Source organism: Neodiprion lecontei, chromosome 3, assembly GCF_021901455.1.
Source record: "Neodiprion lecontei isolate iyNeoLeco1 chromosome 3, iyNeoLeco1.1, whole genome shotgun sequence".
NCBI lineage: Eukaryota > Metazoa > Arthropoda > Insecta > Hymenoptera > Diprionidae > Neodiprion > Neodiprion lecontei.
The window spans coordinates 21,056,096-21,083,737 of NC_060262.1; the positions used below are offsets into that span (position 1 = coordinate 21,056,096).

Sequence of the window (27,642 nt, forward strand, 5' to 3'; positions counted from 1 at the left end):
GAATGTCAGGACAGCTCGTACGATAGACGTTGAATTTTGACGTACGATCGCTCCAATTCTAGGATTACAACGTATAAAGTATTTTAACATCAATTTCTCGATAGTACTTTTCGGGTACCATATTTTATCTCTACGCCAGAGGTTCTCACGATAAATTCCATACTTGCGTGGTCGACCTGGATCTGTTTCTAAACGTGTGCACAGAGTAGCTTACGTCAAGTGTCGAATAGGTAACTATCCGTGACCATAAACTGAATATATTTATGATGACCAAAGGGTTCTTTCAACAATGGGTTACCGACCCATGACTGACCCTGGGTATCGTTGTAAGAACCACGAGAAGGAATTTGGAGTAATAAAAAATTAAGGTACTGACATGAACAGTAGGGTGTCCCTTATTTAGGGTGTTGACGAATTTTTGCGATCCCCTCGCCTTCACCAAATTAATTTGAAATAATTAAAAAACAATTGCCTAATTTTTTCAGATTTGTACCTCAACTTCAACACGTGCCACCGATAGGAAGGATTTTTCCATTCAAAATACACGTATTTCGGACACATTCTCGGCATATATTTTATTGTCGGAGTAACAATGTTTCAAAAAATCCATAACTCCGAGGTTTTAGTGAGCATCTGTGCCACCGTCTGAAAAAAAAATTCACATCATCATACCAGGCAATCTAGACGAATCACTCATTATCACTCTCACAGTAAAATATATTCTGAGAATGTGTCCTAAGCGCGTATTTTAAATCGGAAATCCATCCTGTCGGTGGTGCGTGTTCGACTTGAGGTAAAAATCTGAAAAACTCAGGCAATTGTTTGTGAATTGTTTTAAGTTGATTTGGAAGGGGGGGGGGGGGGGGGGAAGCGGATCAACACCCCAACGTTTTGACTGAAGATGTATAAAGACTGCTGACCTAATGGGGTTTTCCGTAACGAGGTAAATTCATCGGTAACCGCTGCCCTTTACGTCGCGCAACTCGAGTCGGGAAACGGTCGGTACGTAAAGATTACAAGAACAAATGTTACTATCACTTCTTCGTCTTCATTTTCAATTTTAGGATGATACTTTTTCACTAATAAAGACGGGTTTCGTTTATTCATTTATTTTTCAAATTTAAAATTTATTCTAATTTTCATACTTACGCGTTTTGAAAGCGACGCAAGTCCCCATTTTTTTATACACATATTTGTGAGGTTGCTGAAAATGAATTGTCCTACCGTAATGAATTCTACCTGACGATTAATCAATGAGTTCAACAACCAAATACTTAATATTGTTTAGATATCCAGCCACGGTATCCATCACACACCCGCGCATGTGACTATATAATGTATAACGCACTACGGATTACACCTCCTGTTTATACATATACATTTCACATTCAATTAACAATTTCATTTAATTTCTTATTTTATTGAACATACAAGAGCTATGTATATATGTATTAACGTTTTCTGATTGATATTCTGAATATGTTTACGTCACATTGATATGGTTCTCGAAACTGCTGATCATTTTTCTCTTTTCAATAACTTGTTTGCAAAAATTCTTTCCTCTCAGCTGTGTCTATACAGAATATCACGTATTACGTATCAATGATGAACGTTCGTACAAGGCTCGTTGAAAAAAGACCACAAAAAAAAAAACGAAAAAATAAATATTGAAATACTATCGGCAATACGGCCGAAAATCGATGTTCAAAGAAAATTCAGAAGAATAGGAAGAGTGGCAAATATATAACATACGAAAATCATAAGAAATATACACGAATAAGTTGATGATGCGATAATGGCAGTGATAATGATAAACCTTCCTTGTAATGTATTTTGATAATGTTTGATCTGATTCTTTCTTTCTTTCGTCACGACGTTGCGTGACTACTGAATATTGTAATATGTGTATTATCGATGTTCAATATAATATATACATATATAGGTATATGGATACATTGGTACGATCATACATGGCGAACAGTCTTATATATTAATAATAATAATAATAGTAATAATAGTAGGAATAATAATAATAATAATAATAATAATAATAATAATAATAATAATAATAATAATAATAATAATAATAATAATAATAATAATAATAGCAGCAACGGTGATGATAATAAGTGAAACGTCGGTATAACAGTAATCTGTATACCAGTTTTCAGCCATCATTCTAGTATAACTAGTATAATAATATATAATTATTTATACTCATTCAAGTTGCAGTTTCACTGTACGTATTATAATATATGTATATATACGCGTGTATTTTAATATTAACCCTTCATTTATCTGTGTAAACAGAGATTGTACAGATGAAAGTGTTGAAAAATAAATTAAATGTTGAAATCGAAATCACAGAAAATAAAAAAAAACATGGGTTTGTTTTACATGTAACTATCTTTAGATATGCATGTGTATGTGTGTGTTTGTGTTTACAAATCTATGTATGTATGCAATCTTCATGAATATTGTCTCGAGGCGCGCGTGCAATTTTATATGTATTATACCTGTATATTTGTATGATATATGTTATTTTATCTGTAAGTTAGCCAAGTTGTCGACACGTCGATTCTATGCTCTGCACATTTCTTTACTATATGCAAAATATACTCGTATGTATTATACGTGCATCATAAATTACCGCGGCCCTATTTTTACTGACAACGAGTCGAAGGGTGAAAAATCATTGCAAATTTATCTAAAGGAAATTAACACGATTTATTAACACGGACATCTGCGGGCTAGCACAAACGTTCAGTTTTCAAATGCAATTCCAGCCTTTACCTCTAGTTAATTTTGTTTCAATATGGCTTGCGGTAACTTAATTTTTTTAGTCTAATAATACGTATCGCACGAATTCTAACGGTATTACGGCAAAATTTCAAATAATTCATACCTGTATTGCTTAACTGAAGTTAAGCAATATGTTTTTACCTTGGAAATTAGTTCGTTAGAAGTCTGCAAGAACGCGTCGAGACAATTCGGGACGTTTGAGATTTTCGCTGAATGAACCTAGCAATATTTTTCGCCGAAAAATGTACACCTCCCAAATCGGAACGCGGCCATTTTTCTGGAACATACTATGTGAACGTTATTAGGCTGCTACAAAAAAAATGTTGTTTCTTTGTCGATTTTCCACTTCAGGAAATCACAGTTTTTTACATAATATTAAACCTCGTGAAAGGCTATCGTTGTGCGATTTTTTTAAGCGGTGCCGCATCGAATTTTGTATTCGCTATTCAATTAACACCTAAGAAATCCAATTCTGACGGTTGGAGGGAGATAATAATTATTCTATACAACGGACGGAACTCTGTACGGGGTAGCATTTGACAACTTATATGTTTTCTTGAAACAGGCGTGTCGTAGAAAATTTTTTATTGCACGATAATATCTCTCTCGCATTCATAAGTCAGTTAATCCATTTTTACAGACTCTGGAAAATTTGAAAGAAAAATTATTGCTTAAGCAAAGAGATGTATTCAATGAATAAATAGTATTTTCAAAGGTTCAAAACCTGACGCATGAAAATGTTCAATGTAAAAACAGTATTTATCAAAACAAAATATCAGATATTATGTACACGAAAAAGGTTCTTTTATTATATAAATTTTCTATAATTTTATTTTTCCGATAGACATGCACATCGAGTTCGGTTAACTGGAATCAATTTAATGTAACGCATGCATTTGACAGATATTATTCAACGTTTTATTGTGGCTCAGTCGACAAAGCTGGGCGTTTCCTGGGTACCCATTTATCGAAAAGGTGAAAAACCACGTTTTACGCAATTATGAATATCTCGAAGATCGCGCGGTTAAAAATTTTATACGACGCGCCGATTCGAAGAGAACATAAAAGTTGTCAAACCCTACCATACAGAGATCCGTCCGTTGTATAGAGAGCAAATAGCTAATAGAAAAACTCAACGTGGCATCGTCTCGAAAAATCGCACGGCGATTTTCTTTCACTGTTCAATTTTATGAACTATGATTTCATGAAGCGAGAGTTAAAAAAAGTATAGTTTTTTTTCGAGGCAGTTTCGTACGACATACATGCCGAAGAGAGAACGTCTTGCAGCTCTAGGGTTTGGGTTAATTCACATGAAAACAATAAATTAGGGGGAAAAAATATTGGAAAAAGCAATGCAAAAAAGAAAGATTCAAATTTGAAACACGATACAGGCGAATATGACAAATTAAGTTTAACGTCACTGCGACATATAATTATATAACCCCCACATATGATTTTTAATTCCTGCATAATCGTAGGACTGATACAGAAATATGTAGGTATATATAATACGTGTACATGTACATGAAAATGTTACACGTTAAAAGTGTAGACCTAATAATTACAATATTTCATTATATTTGTTAAATCAAAGGAAGGAGTTTGGTTGTTATTCAGTGTCACAACTGCGTAATGTCGCATTTCATTCCGTTTCGCCTTCTTGTTCTTATTGTGGTAGAAGAAATGGTTCAAATATCATCGCAAAGTAAAATCATTTTCAGTGTTTATCTTTTCTTTCTTTCGTATTTAAATATACAATATATTATTTACGCAACACATTGAACGTAGAACAAAGCAATAAAAGTACAGGGTAAGTATATTTAACGTAGCTTGTGCTAGGAAGACGCGTGTGTATAAGTATAATATGTGTTTGCATAAGCTACATTGGTATCTTTTTTGTGTGGGTAGTTTATAATTTACAATTAATTTATTTACCGCGAACCTTGTGACGTGAATTATACATATAAAGAAATGCCAAGCAATTCCCCCGTGTTATAATTAATAGTTACATCGTTTAATTTATAGTTTTATTGATTTATCGTGTGAAAAAAATCGTTACCAAAATCTTTAAAGGAAAATATAAGAAAAATAAGTAATGTACAAAACGTTATTATCCTACTTGCTTTCTAGCACGTCGAAATCTGGACTGAATTGCGCGCGCGGACGCAATTCTGAGTGTGTGAGAATATTTTATTGTACAACAGCACGCGTAATTATAATACGTGTGAATATATTTGTTATTATCATTATTGATGTATTTTCATTATTGTTTCAATAATCGTGTCCTTCTTATTTCTCTTTAGGCTGTCCGAATGTTATATATATATATATATAATTAATACATATATGATTATACATAAGATATTTAATTATAATATTAGTCTAAGATGGACTAATCTGGACTCACTATATGCACATACATATGTGTGTGTGTGTGTGTGTGTGTGATTATAACAATAAAAACGATAAGGCAAAACATGTAGGAACAGTCTAATAAAATAATAACACAGCTATTCAATAATAAAATAATTATGTATACTTTTACAACGTACAAAATTAACTCATACAGTGGTTTAATTGAAAAGGAACAGGAGTTTTCTATAATTCTTATTACAGTCACATGTGCAGTTTTATCGCGCTTTTTATTTTCTCCTCATGTCATCGTTTGTTTGATATTCGAAAAACCGCGAGGATAACAAATCAAAAATTCATTGACTTCTACGAGCTTCACAGTTTGAGTACAAAGTCTTGCCGCGAAGAACTTCACGAACGATATGTGATACACCGCATTGCCGAGATCTTGCCGAAACTAAGCGCTGAAGCAAAACTAATCCTGATCTTAAAACCGATTTTATGAACGCGTATTATTGATGAATGAAAAAAAATTCTTTTCCGACCTCGATTATACTTTATATCAGTTTGCTTTTTGTTTTCTTTGAAAATAAGGTACTATACTAAATTTTTTTCTTTGTTTAGATAAAGAGAAAATAACATATCGTATATCGCGTGTAAGTGATTATCAATTAATACTCAAAGGATCACCACAAGTAATAATAATAATGATAATCATAATAGTGACAATAATTATTCATTATTATATTATTATATTATATATTTAGAATTACTTGCAGGGGAAAAAACATCAAATTTATAATTGTAAGTATAACTTAAAGAATGTCTTCTTCTTTACGTTCTTCTTTCTTTCAGTTTTAGTTTTTTTTCTTTTTACTCTCACCTCTTTCTTTTCTTTCACATTATTTACAAATATATTTCTTTTACATTATATTACTTTAGGGTAGTAATTCATTATTATTTTCCTTACATGTATTTTTTTTTTTTTTTTGTTTTTTCTTCGTATTGTGTAAAGTGTGTAGTACAACTACATCGATCGATATACATACCATATACTGTAATCAGTAGTTTGTTGTAAAAATTCAGTATGTACGTATACATATTATATATATATATATATATATATATATATATATATATATATATATATATATATATTATGTATGTATAGTATTCAAGTCCCTACATTTTTTTTTTGTTTCAATTTACAATCAATTTCATTTATGTTTCGAATACAAAGCAGCAGCTCGAAAATTTCTGTACTGATTAATTTGTATCGCGAATAAATCACCATCGCGCAACTGTTTCGCTAGTCTTCTTCCAAGTTTTGTTATTCTTTTTTTTCAAGGGAATATTATACAATGATATTATAATATAACTATGCGCCATAGTATGTCGAAATTTTATTATTAGATGTCGCTTCAATTCCATGTTGATTTAAACGGTGCATCCTACCGCTGTCACCATTTCATGTGTACCTCCTTCACCCTGACTAATACTAGGGAAGTTTTAACTATTTTTTCAATATCACCAAGACAGTTAATAAAGTGAACAACTATAATACATAGCCTGCTTTCGTATGATATTCAAAGTTTTCAAAGTAGCAGTAATAATTTGTGAAAATAATATGTTTGAAATATTAAAATCGAGGAATAAATAGTCATAAAAATTGTAAACGGAAAATGATGCGATTGTTCGATGGAACAAAGGAAAAAAAAATTAAACAAAACAAAGAAATGTTCTTAAAATTTCACGCGCTTTCTGCAATCTTCCCGTGTGTCGGTCTAATTGCAACGTACACATGTAAGTTAATATATCGCTAAAAAATAGCCACCAATTTGTACAGTTTAATAATCCTGCAACCGATTTGCCTACAGCGGTACAACTTTTTCGGTCTGATGCACCGGAGTGTCGTATACGGGTATACACTTGTAGTACTGATTCGAATATGCCGGGTAGGATTCTTTCGAGGGTGACAATCGGCCGCGGAAACGTCCGCGAACAATGTGAATCGTCAGGCCAATACACAGCGCTGCCAATACAACTGTCACCGTCACGTGGGCCCAACCCTTCATTCCTGTCGGAGCTGACTCGCCGTCACGATGTTCCTGAAAACATTCGAAATTGATTACCAATGTGAAAAATTTTCAAACTTATTGTTTTACTTTTTTTTTCAGCCAATCGTTCGTTCGTTTACCAGAGAAAAAAGAGTATAGTTGGCTGCAGGGATTCTGACAAGGCTAATTTTTTTACCGAGTCGGTTACGTTGGCAACGCTGAATCAGTGCGCAGCGCCACCGCCAGGTGGCCGCTAAACAGACTCAATCTTTGTAAATGCAACATAACCAATCTAACTCAAAATTCGAATCTAACTCAAAAGTACGAATAAGCGACAGTTTATTTTCAGCATAACAAAACCTGTTTCGCGACTGACATCAAAAAGGAAATGTTGAGCTTTCGCTAGATCTGATATTGTCAGTTTTCGATAATATGTGTGTGTGTGTGTGTGATTGAGTTTATTGTTAGACGATATCTCGAGAATGAATGAATGGATTTTGGAGTAATTGACGCGCTTTTCTTAGTATTCGAAATACTTGGATTTTGAATTCGCCCAGTTCGTTAATTTATGAGTTGTTCAAATAATGAAATTTGCAAAAAAATTCAAATAATGGTATCTTAGGAGTGGTCAAATCGATTTTGATGATTTTGCTCTCAATAGTGGTATTTGATTTATTCAAATGGGAAAAACCACGTTTCATTTAAAAATACTCCCTGAGGTTAATCAATTGTTTCTTATTTCGCAAGGGTGTCTGAAGGGAAAATGTTCTTCTGAGAATTTTTCTAATTGTATATTGATGAAAATGATCTTGAAGAATCGCGAAACCCAATCAATATACTTTTCGTTAGCTGGAAGTAGTCTCCCTGAATTATGATTTGTGGTCTAAAGAGGGCGATTTGAATAAAAATGGGCGAACAAAAATTTTCCACGCGCAAAATGTGCTCCTTAATAAAAGTGTACAAAAGAAGACGAAAGAAAATCAGAACTAACAGAAAAATGGGGCATTTGAGTGAATCGTTGGTAAGGTTTTGGTGGTGAGGAGAAAAATTCAGTCATTATATGAAAGATTAATGGGTATCCCACGATATAGATCGTATAATATCGAATCCGTGTGTTGTGATAAATCGAGTCTCATATTATTTCGTACTACCGCATATTGATCTGATTTGATTTATAGCTTTTTTAATACAGGCGTCGGGGTGTATAAGAAAAGTTGGGAAACGTCACTCAAAACTACGGAGAAAGGCGGTGATCGCCGGTATAAATCGGTATAGTTCAAACGAGTTTTTCACGCTATAGTTTATACGTCGTGATATCAAAGTTCACCACTTCGCCCCTTCCGCCCATCAATATCCTCGTTCCCCATTAGTCTTGGCGAATTTGTTCGCGAGGAGTTAAAACAAACGCCGTTTGAATACCCGCTTGAGCCGATCTATGGATCAATGGAAAACCGGCGGGGTTTACAACGGATCGCAATGTTGAAATTCAATGGCGTTTTGTGACAAGTATACTCGACAATCGTCGCCGTTATAAAACAGACCTAACTGATGTTGGATATCATTATTTTCGAACCACGGCTCGGAGGATATTGACACAAATTAATCGCAGGCGCTGAATAAGAATACGGGAAAGGCGCCGAAAGCTAAATTAAGCTCGGAGATGCCCGGGATTTGTCGGTGAAATTTATAAAGCTCTTTTTAGCCTTCCTCTCCGCTCTCGTAACGCGATAGAAAAATACAAGGGATGATGGAAAAATCATTCTTCTCACCTTTATTGGACAAACTCGACAGCATTCTCCTGGGGGCGGCGGTAATGAATCCTTGCAAGGTACGGAACAAATGGTTTTGTTACAGCTCAATCTCCCGCCTTGATCACAGGCGCATGTTGTGCAAGAATCTGGACTCCATTTTGAATTTTCAACGTGCGTCTCGTTCTGGGAATCCACGCATGATAACCGGCAACGGCAAATCTGTCGAAAGCACATGCGAATTTAGATAATTTATTTTTATAATTACGCTCCATGTGTTTGCAAGAATATGGAAAAATCTCATCAACGTTTAGAGAAATTTAGATTTTCATTTCGGCAAATCACTTTGCTATATTTATGCATTTTCCCAACGTCACGCTGTTCTTGATTTCTATTTCCTTCTAAAATTCAAAATTCCTACGGAAAGCGATGGCTGGTGGTTAGTTTGTTTCGTTAATAAAGAGAATAGGTAGTCGATTGATTCTATTGGAAATTCTTGGTCTAATCAAGCAAACCGTAGCCGAATCAAACGAAGGGGATAATTTGGTCTTGGTCGTACGTTTTCCCAGTATATTACAAGTAATAAGTGCGAAGGGAAAGCAATTTCAGTTCAATCAGACTGTACGAGTTTAATATCAACGAAAAAGCTATTAATACCAGAGTGGAAGTCTTCGCGAAAATTGAGAGAAATTTACGAGAGGTGAAAATATTGCGAAGAGAAGCCAAATAAATATCCCAATCGTGATCAGAGATGCTAGGAAAACTGAAATACCGACAGTGAGAGCCAATATTTGGAAAGGAGAAGGAATCGTTCAAAAAATCACCAGCAGCGTCATGTGTGCTCATGGTGGTAGATGCAAGTGATACAACATTGCTACTGTGTCATGTTTTTGTTTCGAAAAATTTTTGAGCAAATTTTACGTCCGATATATCCGTAGAAGCTACAGAGTGCCCGAAGCATGCATTCAAGGATTCGTGCCTTAATGGTTTCAAATTCCAATCAGATTCCAAATTTGAGAATTCGTAAAATTTCTCATACAGACTCGCCGTGATCGGCCATAATAACCCAGGCAAAGACGATCTGTCATAAATAGCCCGAAGCAAAGATAACCCATGAGAAAAAAATTGCCGAAACATCAAATTAAATTTCAAATTCCATGGGTTATTTTCGTGCGTGTTATTTTTATTTCAACGATTATCTCTGGGTCACTTGGTCTCAGTACCAAATCCCTCGTTCAAATTGACTGATCGCATCTTGGCTCACCTGGCAACCTCGTTTATTGGTTTTGTAACCCATCGGGCAGTCCTTCTTGCACGTCACCATGGGACACCCTGGTTTCGGGTTGCAGGCGCAAATAGTGCAGCCTTCTTCGTCGATCGCGAGACCTCTCTCGCAGTGCAGGTCGCAGCTGAGAGCGGGGCAGATTTTCTTGGCTGAAGTTTCGTCGTTTTTGTCGTTGTTTTCGTTGCCCGTGGTGTTCTCGATCTCCATGGGAGTCACCGTGTTCGCCGAAGTCTCGCCTCCGTTTTGACAGGCGCAGACTGGACATCCTCCGTCGTCGTTTGCTAGGTCGCATGATAACGTGCAGTCCGAAAGATGAGGACAGATTTTCTCGTTCTCGTGTGCGAACTAGAAATATAGAAGGAAGAAGATTGTGTAACGATTTTCTCGAAGATCTCGGATGATTTCAAATTTTTCAAAGTCATCGAGTGTTTTTTTTTTTTTTTTTACGAGTGAAAGTTAGCGATTAATTTTATAACTATATCTTATATTTACAATGTTTATGCTCAAGGCTGGTAGTAATAAATTGAAATTTTCTCATCGTAGGCGCTATTTATTTTTTTCACTTCCTTTATTCCGCGTCGACTTCAAGTAATATTTTCGAAATATTTTTATGACGCTATTCCACCTTTCCATAACTGCAGGTACTCAAAAAGCAGCTTCGAATATATACATATATAAAAAATATATATATTTCCACGATAAAGGCCGGGAATTAAGAAACAGTATTTAGGATCCAAAAAACTATGAGATCGCTGACAGATATTCATTCATTTCAAACGTGTAATTATTCGTTCTTCGGTGTTTGAAATACGTATCGACACTTTTCGAGATCTTGCGAGGAAAAAAAAAAAAAAAAAAACTACCTCTCCATGACTTCTGAACCACTTTCGTTTACTAAACATAGTGACAGAAAATCAAGAAATTTTTTTCTTTTTAGTTCAAATCGCACACATTTATAATTGTTTAGACAGGGCCGTTTGCGAACGGCTTGTAAGCTTAAACATTTGCCTTGGTAAAAGACAAAAAAAACGTAGAACTAGAAAAAAATTCAATCACACGGGTCAAAGATACGAGTTTTCAGTAGGAAGGAATTAAGTTTTCCCAACGCATTTCCACATCTGGTCTTAAAATTGCGGATGCTGAAATGTTTCGAAATGTTTCGAGATATTGTCACTTCTACATTCTTCAAGATAATTCATCGAACTTTGTAATGAAACTTAAGGGCACTGAAATACGTTTTCAGGAAGTTTTCCACAATTGTGAAACACTTGGGTCGCTTCAGAATTCCTTTGTACAACAAAACGATATTGCAAAAAATTCGGCGCATCGCCGAAGTAAGCGAAACTTTCCTCCTGGTATTTTTATCGTGGATTTTATAAAAATATGTGTAACTCACCCCTTCGAGGACGCATTCGCACGTCGGACAGCCGGACGAATCGGCGGCAAATGCGACTTTGCAGTCGAGTTCGCAGTTCATCAAAGGCACACATTTGACCGGTTCGGTACCAGTCGCGTTACCCTGCGCCGGACACCGTGGGCAACATTCACCTGCCTCGGGGGGCGTCGCGTTTTCGCAATTCTTGCACATCAACGCTTGACAGGCGGCGAGACCCTCGTCACACTTGCAGCTTGTGCACGGTCCTTCCTGCCAACGGTCCCCCGCCTGGCGGGGAACCCCCGAGTTGTCAATGCATCCTCCCTGATTAGCCTCCTCCGGTTCATCCCATGAAACGCCTTCTGGAATTTAAGCTGTCTTAGCTTCCCTTCGACACTTCGGATACTCTCGTGTATGGACGTTGGAACAGCGGTCGAATCGAATTGAATAATTCGGAAGGCATGAATTATTAACACTTCGAGAATTTCGAGAAGACATCTTTTTTCTCGAGCATCGATGTGCGCGTGTGATTACCGAATTATCACAATTAGACGGATAATTTTTTGGAGAAGTTCGTTACGTCGGTAATGCAGATTACGGCAGATACGGAACCGAGTTGTTAAAAAAAATTAACCATCACAGAAACCGCAACCACATGTGTACATTCTGCGTTAAAATTACCCTAACTTATTTTTTATGTCTTACCATTCCAAAAATATATGCGGCCGATCGAGCGGAAAAAATTCACGGCTGACACTTTTACTATCTTGGAACGTGATAGCGTAGATCAAAAGTATAAATAGAAATCATAGATACGGGTGAAAAAATTCCGCCAAAAAAATATTTATTAATTAATTCGACTAGTTAACTGAAAATTCGAACAGTTCTAATGGTATCGATAATACGAATTGTTCCGAGTTATTAATTATTTCGGTGTTTTAAACAGTTCGAATTATTCAAATTAATGGGTTCAAATCTCAAGTTCTCTATTTTCGTTCTTCTGTGTTGAAACTTTTTAGTCGAATGAAAAGTGTGATTGCAAAAATTCTTTTCGACCCGTAATTTGACGAAGTTAACAGATCAATAATCTCGAGCGGTTTCCAAGTTTAGAAATCGGAGAAACTGTAAAATAGAGTCAGGCTTGGTAAAGTAACAATAAAAAATAGCTTATTCGAGATTCGGACAGTATTATGCAAATATTTCTCGACAGGTGTGTGATGTAAGAATCGAATACACGTAGTTGCGACTGCATGATTCGAGAGATTCGAATTCGCAGAATTTAAATCGAATTAAATGTCATTATTTGATTCGGATCAAATTATTTGTACATCCTTACTTTTATAAAGCTTTCACACGATTAATTTTTTTCAACCGGTTGTTGATACTTCGATTTTTTAATTACTCATGAAAAGTGGTAAGTGAAATTTTGCCAGGCTGATTTATAAAATGAGGGTTCGAATTCGTATCCCTCAAATCCTCTAATTACAATAATTTAATAACCTTACAGAAATACTTTGTTGAGTGTACAATTTTTTTTCGAAAGTAAAATTCGCGGCCTAATATTTCAAACGAAGAGTTCTCTGAACTTTTTTAATATAATGGAATTCAGACAAATACCAACGACTTGCAGATTCTTCTGATAAATTCTTTTCCGAATTACGTTTGAGAATAATAACAAGGTTAAAAGTAACTTGGACATATGTTCAACACATCGATCATGTCCCATGAGTTTAGATTTTTTCTGACTCGTTGTTTAACCAATTTCCAATAGACTTATAAAATCATCTCAAAACAGCTTTCAGAAAGTTTTGACGGAAAAATTTTGACCGATTGTTCGTAAAAGTTTCACCCAAAAATATCACGATAAAGTGTATGAAGTCGGGATGATTCACGAAAGATTCGAAAATTGAATCAAAGTATTACTCACAATTTTGAAAATCGAAAAAACCGTGACTCGAACAACGACATGTATAACTGCAAATGTTTCGTGACATTTGAATCACCGAACGAATTGAGCAGATGATTAACGATTCTTACCTAGATGTACGCACTTGTAGAGAGGACAGCAGTTGCCAGGCTTTTCAGGTCCGCCAGGGAGAATCTGGACAGGATGTAACCCGGTGTCACACTTTCCAGGAGGACATGGAGACACGCACGTGCACACACCATCTTCGGAAAGGATGCTGTCGTCGGGACAGGGTTCGACGTTAATAGCTGAAACACCCAGATAAAAGAACCCACATGAATGAGCAATTCTCCGTTTGACGATGAAGTAAAAAGTAGGGCAAAGTTATCATTAATGATTCAGGCACGACGACAATGTTCATTAATAATATTCATGTTCGTCGGCGTTAGTCGAAGAAACAACTAGCTGTAAAATCCTCGCTTCCCAAAGTTCGCTTGGGGTCGGATGCCTAGTGCAATTTGTTTCTGTGCTCGTGCGCTCACTGAGCTCGCTTACTCATCGTCAGTGTTTTACCAGATGATACGAGATTAATGCGATACTACGGAGCACTCGTCCTGGAAATCAAAATTCACCAGGTAGGCAACATGGAGTGCGGGAACTACGGAGCGCTATTTCCGGAGTTCGAAATTCTTCAGGTTAAGGAACTGGAGCGCAGGAATCACGGTGCGCGTTTCCTGACGGTCGAAACTCACTAAGTAGAAGACTTGGAAGTCGTATTTCATCAGGTAAATCACCTGGAGCGCGGGAACTATGAGGAACTACGGAACGCTGGTCCTGGAGGTCGAAATTCACCAGGTGAAGGAACTGGAGCGCGGGAACCACGGAGCGCTTGTCCTGGAAGTCGAGTTACACCAGGAAGCGAACCCGGAGCGCAGGATCCAGGAGGTAGAGAACCCGGCACTCGAAATCTGCGGAGCGCGATTCTCATACGTCCGCTCTACTGCGCGGTTGTTTCCAGACTGAGGAATTCGGCTAGCTGATTTTGAATTGGTGACGTCACTTTCTGAACGTCCGACATCCAAACTATGGTTTCGAACTTTGATACTATGTATGATGATGTACGATGTACGATGTATGATGTATGATGTATGATGTATGATATTTAGTATCAGTACGACGTGTCTCTTCAAAGAGTTTCCTTTGGCCAAAAATTCACACTCGTTGTGAATTTCATTACGAGTTTTTCGTGCACCGAATATAAAAAAATTCTGATAGGCGTAAGCTATAAAGTTATCTTTTATATTGCAAAATTGAAATACCGGAATTACAAATTACAACTTAGAATTTCTTTAAATTATTTTAAAACCTGGTAGATTCGTTCGATTTCCATTGAAGATAGTTTTTTGAATAGAATGCGGTAATTGTAAAGCAAAATCGAACGAATCTACTAGGTTTTCAATGAATTTGAAGAAATTCTAAGCCCTTGTTTATAATTCCAGTATATTAATATTTCAGATTTTTTTAAAGATCTCCGTACCTCAGAGAAACACAATAATTTAATGAATTCGAGCAAAGAACCGTCTCATTTATGAATAACGCTGTAGCTACACCAGAGGAATATCTGAAATAAAAACTGTATTGAAAAGTAATTAGTTGGTTTGAATTACATAAACCACACGACGCAAGCAAACTTTTTTGATGACGTCTCGTGAATGCTGGAGCTTGTACCGTGTAAAAGCACAGTTTAATATTGAAACTTGGATATAAAGTGTTTGCGGGATTGCAACGGGGCGCTGAAATTCTGGAAAACAAGCGCGAGTAAATGTGCAGTAACAATAATAGGGTTGCCGATTGGTCGGAGGGATTAGGATAACGCTGTTGCGGTGGATTAAAAACACGCGCGGTCTACCGCAAGGGTAATTCGTTGGTTCGTTCGTTCGCCAGCCACCACTGGCAGAGTAACTTCCTCGTAAAAGTCTAATCCGGGGAAACCTTTTCTCCACGACCCGATTGGCTTTTCCAACTTTGCGAAACGATTTTACTTCCCGCGCGTGTTCTGTACATGTGCACACATAGATGCATACGTAATACATGTACACATTCACGTATCCTACGTGAACCTGCACTTCTCCTGCCTTCTGCGGTCAACCGGCCACTGCCACTCACGAATTAGAGACGTGTTGTTGATTAAAAGGGAGTTGTAAAACGAAACCTCCGGCATTCGTTCACGAGCCACGCGAGAGATAACAATTGAAAAACGGAGTGGTTCTTGTCCTTCTTCTTCATGTTTTATTTTACTTAACTGTGGTTTTTTTTTTCTTTTTTTTTCCGATACTCGTTTTGCTACGGAGGAAACAGCAGCGTGATGAACGAGGAAGTATTTTTTCCACTATATTGAACTCCCAGTTTCAAGATTTCAATTATCAAGCTTCCCAAGGTACGATATTTGTTCTGCCTGATATACGGCTTGAGAATTGTGAGAAACGTCGAAGCGATATGATACCAAGGTACGTATTTTTACGGTTTATACTTATTGTTCTTTTATTATTGTTTGGCTAGAGACAATCTTATTCAATATGCTTGCTTGTAAATTTACTCGGCCAGTGGGCCAACCCTTGAAAACTTGGTAGATTCGTTCGATTTCACTCTATGATGGCTCCTATTATTCAGAAGATTATTTTAGACATGGTTAGTAAAAAATTGATTAGTGCATGAAAAAATTTGGGGTGAATTTGTAAGGTAAAATTATCATTTGTAGATCGTCAAATCAAACGAAGCTGTTAGGTTTTTAACAACTTTGAAGCGATTCGAAATTGGAGTATTAACATTCAAGCTTTTTTTACAATTCCTGTTTTGTCTATTTCGGTATTTTCAAACAGATCTTTGCCGCTTATGTACATATCAATTTGGTGAATATTCATTATATACGACTGTCTCAGAATAATATGATTAAAACAAAATCGATTTCTGACCAACCAACTTCCTTAAAACATCGGGTGAGACAAATGTCCAAAGCGCAGTAGTAAAACTCGCGCTGAGGTCAGCCGCGGTAGTTTCTCATAACTCAACATTAACAATTCTCGATCGATTGGCGGAGTGACAAGTAATTTCGGCAGGATTCGAATCACGAAACAAGGCAGTAAACGAGGGAGACGCGATCAGTTCCGCTGATATTCAAAGTCTCGTGTAATGTATTTGCTCGAGGAAAGGAGAGTCCATAATCCTAAACGGTGGCCCGGACTTGGGGTGGAGCGAAATTAAATGGCCGTAGGAATTTTATTCGTTCTGGGAACTTTATTCACCGTGGATTTGAGTTATTCCGATTAACTGAACTAACCCGGAACAGTGCGGCCCAGAAGCCAACGCTCGTTTCTCTTTCAATTTACGACTGCAAATCTCGACTTATTATAAACGCGGTGGGTAGGTATGTACCTAGGTATGTACGCAGCGGTAAGACAGGTTCCGCAAAAGAATAAAAATAATGACGTTGAGCTTGGAGGTAACCAATTAAAAGTAACAAGTACCTACCTGCCCTCTTTTCTTACGGTAATTGACTTTATTCGCTTTTGACGAGTTAGCCACCCACCTGCTGGGCTAGCTTTTTATCCGTCACTTTTTTTTGCAACAATGAGGCGAAATTTTTTACATTGTAACTCCCCGTACTCTCATTTATCCCTGTATTCTGGCCGTCGGTCGTTGCATTGTTTCCATCTTTTTCACGATAATAAAATTACGAATTTACACCAGTATTGTCGATGAATATGTGACGGTAATAAAATGTGATTCGAAGATGAACGGTTGAATTTTTAATTTGCTCGAAAGAATTTATCTTGTAGTGGGCAAAAATTTATTTTCTACAGATAATTTCAATTAAGCAGAATCGGTTGTCGAGGATCAATCCAAAAGTTAAAAAAAGAGGAAACGATAAGCTTAAATAATATTTACGGCAATGTTACTTGCGACGATGATGGCGAACGTATGATATAAATGAACCTGCACTGAGAAAAATTTCGTTTGTTGTGGTGACTGGAAAAATTGAGTAAAACAGGTATCGTTAAAACAACTGTTTGAATATTGTTGGGATTACGAAAAACGAGGTACGCGTAACCATTTTGCGCTATCGTCGATCCTTTTTTGGTAATTGCAACGCAAAATCAGTTTGTTCGGTTTCCTGTACTTTTTTAGTTAAACAAGCTTTAACATCAATTTATTGTTGCACAAGCATTAAATTTTCGCAACAGTTGCAAGAAAATATAGCAACAGTGATGATAATGAGAAAGAATAGTAACGGATACTAGACTTTCCGGCAACAGCAAGAAAACTAATTTTCATTTTCTACCTAGAACTATATTTTTCAATTGTGGTAAAAAATGAAAATAATTAAGGACTGAGCGGTAACCGAAACGAAAAATTTCTCTCAGTGTGAGCGAATTAGAATAACACAAGCTAAGGTATTAAAAAAATGAAAAAGGTTTGTATAATTAGAACGTTCGTATTATTGCTCTATTCAAATATTTTCACTGTTATTTTGACCATCTCAAAAAACGCCAGCGTTTGCCAGAAAAAAAAATATTCATCAGCGATTATCTTCGGGTAAGAATTGTTAATACAAATGCCTTTAGTATCGCTGATTGTACAATTTTCCGATAGGTTAATGTACCATATATTTTCTCTGGCTAAATAGCGGCATTTTAAATGCGACGATCGATTCGTGTTGACCTAAGAACCGACCGTAATTCCTCCCAGCAATTCTAACATTCCCGATTACGATCATCGCGGATCAGCGAAGACGGACCTTCGTAAGGGAGGTAAATCAAAGCTCGGTATTTCATCAATAGAAACCCCAATTTGAGCGGTGGATATCCTGAGTTTGAAGGAGACAGCGCGTCGATATCGGGTCAGAACTCATGGTTACAACGGAGAGATCGGAGGGAAACTTGTGTCCTCGTAAGAACCGAGGGACCGATGTATAGGTATAACAGCAGCGACATCGCTCAAGGGGTTGCCTCTGTGCTTTCGAAGTCAAGGGCCCGGGGTAAAATTCGGGGCTTACAGTACGAAGGGCGAAGGATATAAACGGCGGCTGGAAGTTGACGTGTGCATTCCGTCCCTTCGAGTAACGGGGCGTTTTCTATCAAGGGTTGATGATAACGGCTCATCCTCTCTCCCCTCATTTCTCCGCTCTGATCTCCGTCGCTCTTCGAGTGTCCGAGCTCGTAATTATCAAGGGTAAAGATACGCGGGTGGCTAACGACTTCAGCTTTACCCTGTAATAAATTTCAAATCTGCGATTTGACCTCGCGGTCCTGCCAATCGGTTCAATTCCGAAAACGTTCATTTTTCAAATCAATTTTAACCCTCACGCTGGTTCAGCATTGATTGTGTATTATTGAATTGTCGTTCCTTTTTTTTTTTGTTTTGGTTTTTTTTTTTTTTTGTTCCACCCTTATTGAACAGGATAACAAGAGAATTTTACGTCAGTGACGGACGCGTCGGAAATTCGAACCTGACATTTGATCCGAGCTTATTTTACTTTTTCATTGCCTCCGCTGTGTGTGTTGCTATATACTGTTCCCGGTCTGAACTTTGTCTCCTTGTTCAATGTTTTGAACCTTACAACTTTTGTAGATTTTTAAACGAACAGTATCTATAATCGACGAATTAAGGCCTCAGTTCTAATTATTAGAATCGGATGTCTGTGAAATTTGGATATTTTTCACTCGGAAAATCAGAAATGCGAAATCTTGACCGTTGGAACAATCGAAAATAAAGGAATTCAATACCGTAGTTCGGGTTTAGAAGAAATTAGTAGACGAGACTGATTTTCAAGTGCAGGAAAGATTCGAGAATGGTGTGTTTCAGAAATTTGTAATGTACAAAAATGTGCCTATAAAAAGTTGTAGAATTTTTAAACCCCGTCATCAAATCGAACATCTTCATAAACATAGATTAGATATCAAAATTAAGCCGCAAGTTCATTTTTTTATACTGATTAAGTATACTTGAGACCATCAAGCAGATCGAATCATTCGTCCAAAGTCGAAAAAAAAATCACGAGGCTTAACGTAGGCCCACCGTAAGATCAGAAAAAAAATTGTCAAAACTGAAAGTTTCAACGCGGTTTCTCACGATTTAAACTAATTTATTGAATGATAGTTATACTTTGACTTAGTCTATTTCTTTCATGGTATTGAACACTTTTAGTACCTGCCGGTTGAGAAAATGACAAGAAGTAAAAAAAAAAGGGTAAAGATATTCAACACATCTGGTCGATGAATAAAAGTATTTACTACACCTATGTACAACGGTGTATATACATACCTATACAGCATGCTTGTGCAGCAGCACTGAATTTGCTTTGCTGCTTTCGTTAGCATAAACAGGCCTGCTTTATATTTTATTTCATTTTTTTTCTCACTTCTTTCCGCCTCCCCAGCAGGAGTGTAAGTGCCTCGCCGTTGCTCGGAATCCGGTACAAGCCACGGGCACAATTTCGCTAATTTTTTTTTTTTTTCATTCAGGCAAGCCGGCAGCCTCTGTGATCCATCTGCAGCGATTTTGAAATAATCTTTTTTCCTTTTTAACGCCACGCTGCTCGCAACTCTCAAGAACCCCTCGCCAGGCCTCAAGATACACAACCACGTCTATCTTATACGTAAATTATTCAAGATTTAGAGGGATCGGTAGAAACTTTAAGGAATAAGATACTTTAATTATATTCCAAAGCGGCGTTGGCTTCCGAAACTCGTTTCCAGTGAATGATGACTGATACTATGTATTGGGTGATTCTTTGAAAAGATCGTTTTTTTAATTTCGACCGCCTCACCCTCCAAATCAGTTTTCGAGAACTCAAAAATAATCCCCTAATTTTTTTAGACTTTTATCTCACCTTTAACCTATGCCTGTAACAGGCTGGATTTTCCCATTTAACTCTGTCAGAAGCACATTGAATCCACCCAACGGATTTTGATAAAATTTGATATATGGGGGCTTCTCTTGAGTCACTGATTAGGAATCTGAATTCGAAATTTGAAAATTTACAATGACGGATCCAATATGGCCGACCAAAATCCAAAGTCTAAGGATAAAACTCGGTGCTCGGGGGTTTTCGAGGTCGTTGATTAAGATTCTCTACTTAAAATTATAAATTTCAAAACGGTAGATCAAATACAGCAACATCAAGTGACTTTTGGGATTCTTGTTCACCATGTGGGATCAGCCATTTTGAATTTTATAATGCCAAGTTCAGATTCGTAATCAGCGATCTCAAAAGTTACCGAATTCCACCAAAGTCGAGCGACTTTTTGGATTACGGTTCACCGTATTGGATCCGCCATTTTTAATTTTGAAATTTTGGGTTCAGAGGCGTAGTCAGCGACCCAAGAAACCCCCGTATACAAAATTTTATTTAAATCCGTTTGGAAGATTTAATATGCCCCTGAAGGGGTTAATTGGGGAAATCCACCCTCTTGCGGAAACGGTTTAGATTTGAGATAAGAATCTGAAAAAAAAGAAATTATTTTTTAATTACCTGTAGCAGATTCAAGGGGTGAGCCGATCGAAATTCAAAAATGACCTTTTTACAAACTACCCTGCCATCTATAGATGAAGATAAGATGATTCACAGACAAGTTCGTCCGTCTCTCTTACATAAAATGAAGGATGAGGTGAACTGATCTGCAAAGATTACCCGAGATGCAGTTGTCCACATAAAGCAAAAAATTGCTCGCGTTACGATCTTCTTTACACATACCGAAACGAATACCTAAACGGCAGTGGTGTAATCCACATATCCGCAGAACGCGGTTAAGTGACTCAAGCGTGTAATCCTAGCTCGTGAGTATCAAAAACCGCTAAAAAGAAATTTTCCGCCTACCCGGACCATTTCCATGCGCGAGCGAGATATAAGTGGTCTGGTAAAACATCAGAGACGAAGGGCGTTCTCGTTATACGGTATATACACCTATATATGTATATATACGTGTATATATATACCCCGAAGCTTGAGCTTTCGAGAATTCCTCGCCATAATGCTATGTAAGTTTCCTTTACTTTGTTTTTTATTACATGAACATGAAATTTTACACCCCTTTAAGCCCAAGATTAACGGCCGAGTAATTGCGTAATCATAAGATACACTAATTCACGAGTCGTTTAATTTTATTACTAATTGATGAATTAGAATTTCGAGACGAATTGAGAAACTTTGATGCGTGGAAACTTTCGACCTTGTATATTTTGCCAGCATTATCTAGACGGCGAAATTTCGCTAAACATATTTGAAAAGTAATATATATAGCCGTGGAAAAAGTATTTTTTCTTGCAATGCTTAGCAATATCTTTTTTCGAGTTAATGTTTCTACACGTCTTTTCCGTTTTATTTACTTTTGGCTTGCTTCGCTCTGTACGTCCGTCTTTTCGAAACCCAGACGTGTGTGTATAAATTTGAATGACACGTTCATAGCGAATACGTCATATATACTCCAAAAAGAAAAGAATGCAAAAGAAGGTGAGTCGTCAGTGACGTATAAAGTACACGTGTCTGCGTACATTGTCCTTCATTTTTGCCACGCCGTAAAACTCGAACGTTCTGTATTCGGGTGTTCTACGTACTTGGCATCTTCTCACAAACCAGCGTTTATATTTTTCACATTTTACTTCATCCGTTTTCTTACGATTTCAAGATGGATCGGATTTCTTCATCCTGCCTTCCAGGATTAATTATTCACTACCTGGCACTGTTTTAAAGAGCGCGGAAGAAACAAGGAAAGAGGATAAAAAAAGGAATGAAGAAAAAACAGAAGGAGGGAGAATGACGTCCACACGACGCATCGGGATTAGATTACTCCTTAATCTTGAGACTCTCCGCCCCCGGCGAACGTTTTTCGAGTAATTTCAGTAAAGGGGTGGGTGTACATAAGGTGTGCGTGTGTAAATAGGGCGAGACGCACCCTGCCGAGCTCCTATGTAAGCACATACACACATATATGTATATATATATATATATATATACACGCAGACATATACATTGCAAATACAGGTTAGTCCGTTCGTCTTTGCAGGCAAGGAGAATAAAGAGCTTTCCTAAATGCAATTAAGGCCGCCTAAAACACGAATCGCGAAACACGAAACACGAAACACGAAACACGAAATGCGAAAGACGAGAGACGAAAGAGGAAAAAATTAGGAATAAAGGTTCGGCGAAGGTGTTGCGTATGGAGTTTGTAACGCACCTTTACACTTCAGTACTTACCTACTTGTGTTCGTTTTCAGACTTCCTCCGATTGTATCTCACGTAAATATGAGACTACCCTCGTTAATTATATTATTATTCTTGTTCTTGGACTATGAGGAAGCGGTGAAATTTACAATTAGCTTTGCTGAGCGATCGATCGCGCATGCGCAAATTAATCGAAATCTATCGGTCGGCAAGATCGCATCGGGGTAATAATTTCGTCTGCAAGACAGGGCAGGCAAGTTACTGAAAACGGGGCATGAGATGTCAAACTTTCCGGCAACAAGTGCCGAATTGAAATGATCTTGTTACGATGACTCGTAGAATTAGCTGTCGGTCATCGATCAGTTGACGATAAAAGTTTGCCAAGCTTTCCCGAATCATCGCATCGACTAGTTGAGATTTGCTCAATCCAAACAAATTCGCATCGTTTGGGGAACCTGGTTAAGCCGTGTTAATTGACAGCTGAAGTTTGAAGTGGCAAGCCTGCGTGCCAATAGACGAGAAAAAGCTGACGCACGCGCAGTGCGACGATCAATCTGCTAAGTTTCACCGTTTCATCTCCGTACGTGGAAACTGGTAGAGGACGAGAGCGACGGAGCGATCGAGCGCCCGACGGAGTGCAAAAGACTAATTTGAGTTACTTGATTTTAACTAGGAATATAAGTAAATCAAGTCACTCAGCACCGCCACAAGGGACATAAAGTATGCACATTTTCGATCAGGGTTATTGCCAGATGGTAAAATAATTATTTATTCAATGCGTGTGAATTGAGAGCTTCCACAGTCATGGATATTAGGCTAGATGATGTCTATTATCGTGAATCCACGATGTCGAGTTGTTGCCTCCTTGCAGATATTGCATGACGTTTTCGACAAATTAAGAAATCAAACGGTACATATCTTATTTGATGAATATTCAAAACGTAATTTTCGACCGTTTGATTTTCTCTTGGAAAAAAAACAAAAAAAAAAAATACCGAGTAAATCGTTTTATAGTATTTGGGTAGAAAAGTTGAGAATAATCGAAAGTTTAATCGCACCGTTACGGAGGCGAAATGCACTCGAAGTTATACAGTACATATGTATTATACGGTAAACATAGATATTGATGTATAAGTATACGTATTATCTCTACGTGTACATAAAGGGGATTGTATAATAATACCTGACGTACAGTATTTTCAGGTATCTGCAATCTAGCGGTAAAGAATTTTTCATAAACTTTTTACGTATATAGGAATGCGAGTTTTCCTTCCGCAAATACGCGACATATTCACCGCTCGTCCCAGCACCAAATACGTTTATAAAACTTGGAGCTTCCTATACTTCATACATATTGCAAAGGTCCGTTATTTATAACCAACGGATCATTTAGCCGCCAATATTACTCGCAATACGCGATTAACCGTCGCAAAGCTTTGATTGAAGTTTTGAAAAGGAATTGGGATAATTTTGTCGAATCAAACTAGCTTTATTTATTTATTTATTTTTTTCCTTTCGGAGTATTCATACCGTTGACGATTTTTCAAACGAGTTTCAAATAATTAAAGATTCCGATTACCTCAGGCGATTCAGCCATCGTGTTAAACCAACACCGAGTAGCTAATCTTGTACAGTACTCATAAATAAATCGTTTTCAAGATAAGAAAGAAGAACCAGGTTCACCAGGGCAAAGAATGTATAATTCTAATTCTAAGCGCTACGACAAGTGGTGGTACAAACGAAGCGTTGAATAAGACTAAACAGTCCTCTTATCCTCCGGTAGGTATAACGGTAAAGTATTCGAGTGTATATTTCTTTTCCGAGTAGACGTGGGAGGGAAATCAAGACGAAGCCGGGGATGGCGAAGAGTAAGAAATCGAGCTTCATCGTCGAAGGATGCAAGCTCGGTGATACAGCGTGAGAATATTCCGATGGTGCGATAACCCTGAGCGATCCAAGAAGTTCGAGACTTTATAGACAGACGCCTTTCCGCGGTACGTAGGGAAGTGCATCAGTTCCAGTGGGTACCTCTACCTGCGGCACGAGCTGCGAGACTTCAGGGTGTGCAGCTCTGAACGAGAGTTGAAAGCATCGGGAAAAGTTTCCATCGCGTAGCTGGACGGATAAAATAAACTTCTTTTCGCTCCAGTCTTCGGAGGGAGGAAACGGAAGGGAGGAAGAACGACGGTGCAAAGATGAGGTGGCGGCGTTGCCTCTACCAGAGGGAGAAAAAGGATCAGTCGGAAGTTGAGAGGACGTCGAGACGGGACGAAACGAGGGGCGGATATCCCTGGTGGGAAAGTCAGGAAGATACTTTGTACCTTATTCCCGCCCTTCTTTTTCCCGACGTACGTCTCATCCAGAAGGAGTGTAAATAAAACCAGAAGCCAAAAGAACTCGACTCTCACTTCTCGCGTATATTTTCCCATTCCGCGGAGTGTGTGTCGCCCGCAATGCCGCTGCCTGTGTTCTCACTTCCCTGTCTCGATCCCGAATTTTCCTCCATTTATGTAGAAACTTAAATTCTCAACAACAATTTTACGGACGTTCAACTATGTACCGTATAATCTGCATTCCAGACGTGGATAGGATCAAAAATCGTTTTCCCCGTGACGCCATTTCACCTTGTGATAAATAAGTACCTAGCGTCAAGTAACAATTGGAAAAAAAAAACAGATCTAAAACCTATTTCCAAGACGTTCTCAACAAGTTTTCAAGAATTCACATCAAGTCATGTGCAGTTCAAGTCTGAGAGAAAAAAAAGAAAGCCATATTCCTAAGTTCATTTCACATAGTTCGTTTCGCACATTATTCGAAAATAATCGTAAATACGGTCTTACATGTATATTATACGGTAGTGTGGATAATTGAATCGTCTTGAGAAATGATGATAATTTTTTCATTATGTTAGAGCGACAAGAAACCAGGACCTTTCGTACGTGTAATTGTTAAGAATGGTGAACCGAAGCCAAACTTTCAGAATTTACGAAAACAAACCTATTCTTATTTATAATAAAATGAATTAGGTATCGGTCCAAAAAAATTCATTTACAAATCGCACATAACGATGTGCTGAAAAGCTTTTATCACAACTACCGACGACGAATCGAAGCGTTTCGTTTTCGGTCAGCCTTGGGGATTGAATTTACTTTGGGAATGAAATTTCTCGAACCTTACCGAGTCCGTATTTCCTCCATTAGTCAAAGTTGACCCGGTAGCCGGTCCCTTAAGCGTTTATTCCGCAGTTGAGAATAACCGCGAGTTCAACGTCGCCTACCATAGAAGCGGATAGCCGGTAGGTATATGGGTACGGATGACCTATGTAGATACCCTACTATGAAGTCGAATAACGTTCATTAGGTATGAATAATGCAAGTGGCGCGGCTGAAAGGAAGGCTTTGATCTTTTGTAGTACTCGCATTTATGTCACCGAGTTAAGTTGCGCCGACCAGCGCTCCGCGCGGGATAACACGAAGATTCAAAGGCTGGATAAAGAGAGAGAGGGGGAGAGAGAGAGAGAGAGGGCGTAGCTCTTATTTCGCGTAGCTTTGATAAAACTCAATCTAACTTTGAACCGCCGCTCCCCGATCCACCCCGCAAAACGATGCTCTCGATCTTTATTTCCAGCACCTCCTCACCTCTCTCTCTCTCTCTCTCTCTCTCTTTTCCTCTCTCGTTCAAACAACGAGCTGACTCTCCCAGGGATATAGCCGAACTTTAAACGCTCCCTTAGCTGCACGGATTAGCTCTGATTGTGGCTTAAACACAGAGATTACCTTACGAGTTTCGTCCCTGCAGGGTCTGTGTGGCTTTCTTTCCCGCTTCTCATACCTGCACACCTTTAATAACAAGAGTCTGTCGTTCAAACCTCGTTACACTTACCTGAATCCTTGTGGGGTATGAAAACGAGACTTGCCGAGATTCGAGAACGTCAAGAGTATCGTACAAGAAGAAGTGTCTGCAGCCATGAGCGATTTATGGAATAGAATGAAAAGTGACGAAACTTTCAACAACGGGACAACAAACCACGGATTAGGAATGACGTTGTAAAATGTGAAACTCGGTGAAAAAGCAAGTGAACTAATGAAACTGCACTCAGTGTATACTTTTGCTGTGAGTTGAATTCACCGTTAGTGTGCTTGACCATAAACAACGGTCGGTTCAGCTGAATTTCATGGACTAGCCTATAGACTTGGCCTGGATGCGTTCTCAGTTCAGAAATCAGAAAAAATTATTAGATAGAATGTTTTTTCAAGGATTGTTGTTTAAATAAATTGAAGACCAGTGGAACGATCGAATCGAAAGTCTGATCAATTCTAATTGTAAGTTGAGAAAAACGGCGTCGATTAAGATCAAGATCATCAAAATTAGTTCAGTCATTCTCCAGACATCATCATACGAAAAAAGTTCGTCGATATCTAGGTATCTAAAAACGGTCGCACCTGATTTTCCAGACCTCAAAACATGGAGACCTTCCATTTTTTGGTTGATCGAACAAACTTCCCTCGATCTTTTTTTTTTTTTAATACCTCCGAAAACAGCTGAGCGGTGAGTTAAAAACTACGAAGCTAAGGGCCGAGGTGATTCATTTTTATTGACAGGTTCGACGCGTAGCTGCATCGAAAAACGGGAAAACTCGGGGCGAGTAATATGCATATTCAAATTCGGAACACGGTGGGATTGCTCTGGTATCAGGCAGCGAGCATAGAGAGAGAGAGAGAGAGAGAGAGAGAGAGAGAGAGAGAGAGAGAGACCTGGATAGCTATAAGAGAGATCGGGCGGGTGTGTCGAGAGCTAGTCATAAAGGCAACCTGACGCGTTTGGTTAGCGCGCAATGTCTACGAAATCGCAACCGTTGCGGGCTAAACTCAGCAAGCTGACGCGGCAAGACAACCAC

General features: G+C 38.0%; 1 protein-coding gene across 2 annotated transcripts in view; it reads right to left on the reverse strand.

The window, feature by feature from the left end:
• Positions 1-6,091: 6,091 nt before the first annotated feature.
• LOC107223388 (kielin/chordin-like protein) overlaps positions 6,092-27,642 on the reverse strand; it is a 183,110-nt gene continuing 161,559 nt past the window's right edge. The window contains exons 5-9 of one of the 2 annotated variants that reach the window (XM_046733462.1): positions 13,657-13,833; positions 11,641-11,978; positions 10,224-10,589; positions 8,981-9,181; positions 6,092-7,262 (exon numbers count right to left, since the gene is read on the reverse strand). In XM_046733462.1, coding sequence (XP_046589418.1) covers positions 7,026-7,262; positions 8,981-9,181; positions 10,224-10,589; positions 11,641-11,978; positions 13,657-13,833 — 1,319 coding nt within the window. In that variant the 3' untranslated portion in view covers positions 6,092-7,025. Of the gene's footprint in view, positions 7,263-8,980; positions 9,182-10,223; positions 10,590-11,640; positions 11,982-13,656; positions 13,834-27,642 lie in introns of both variants that reach the window. The other variant, XM_046733461.1, reaches the window with a different exon arrangement.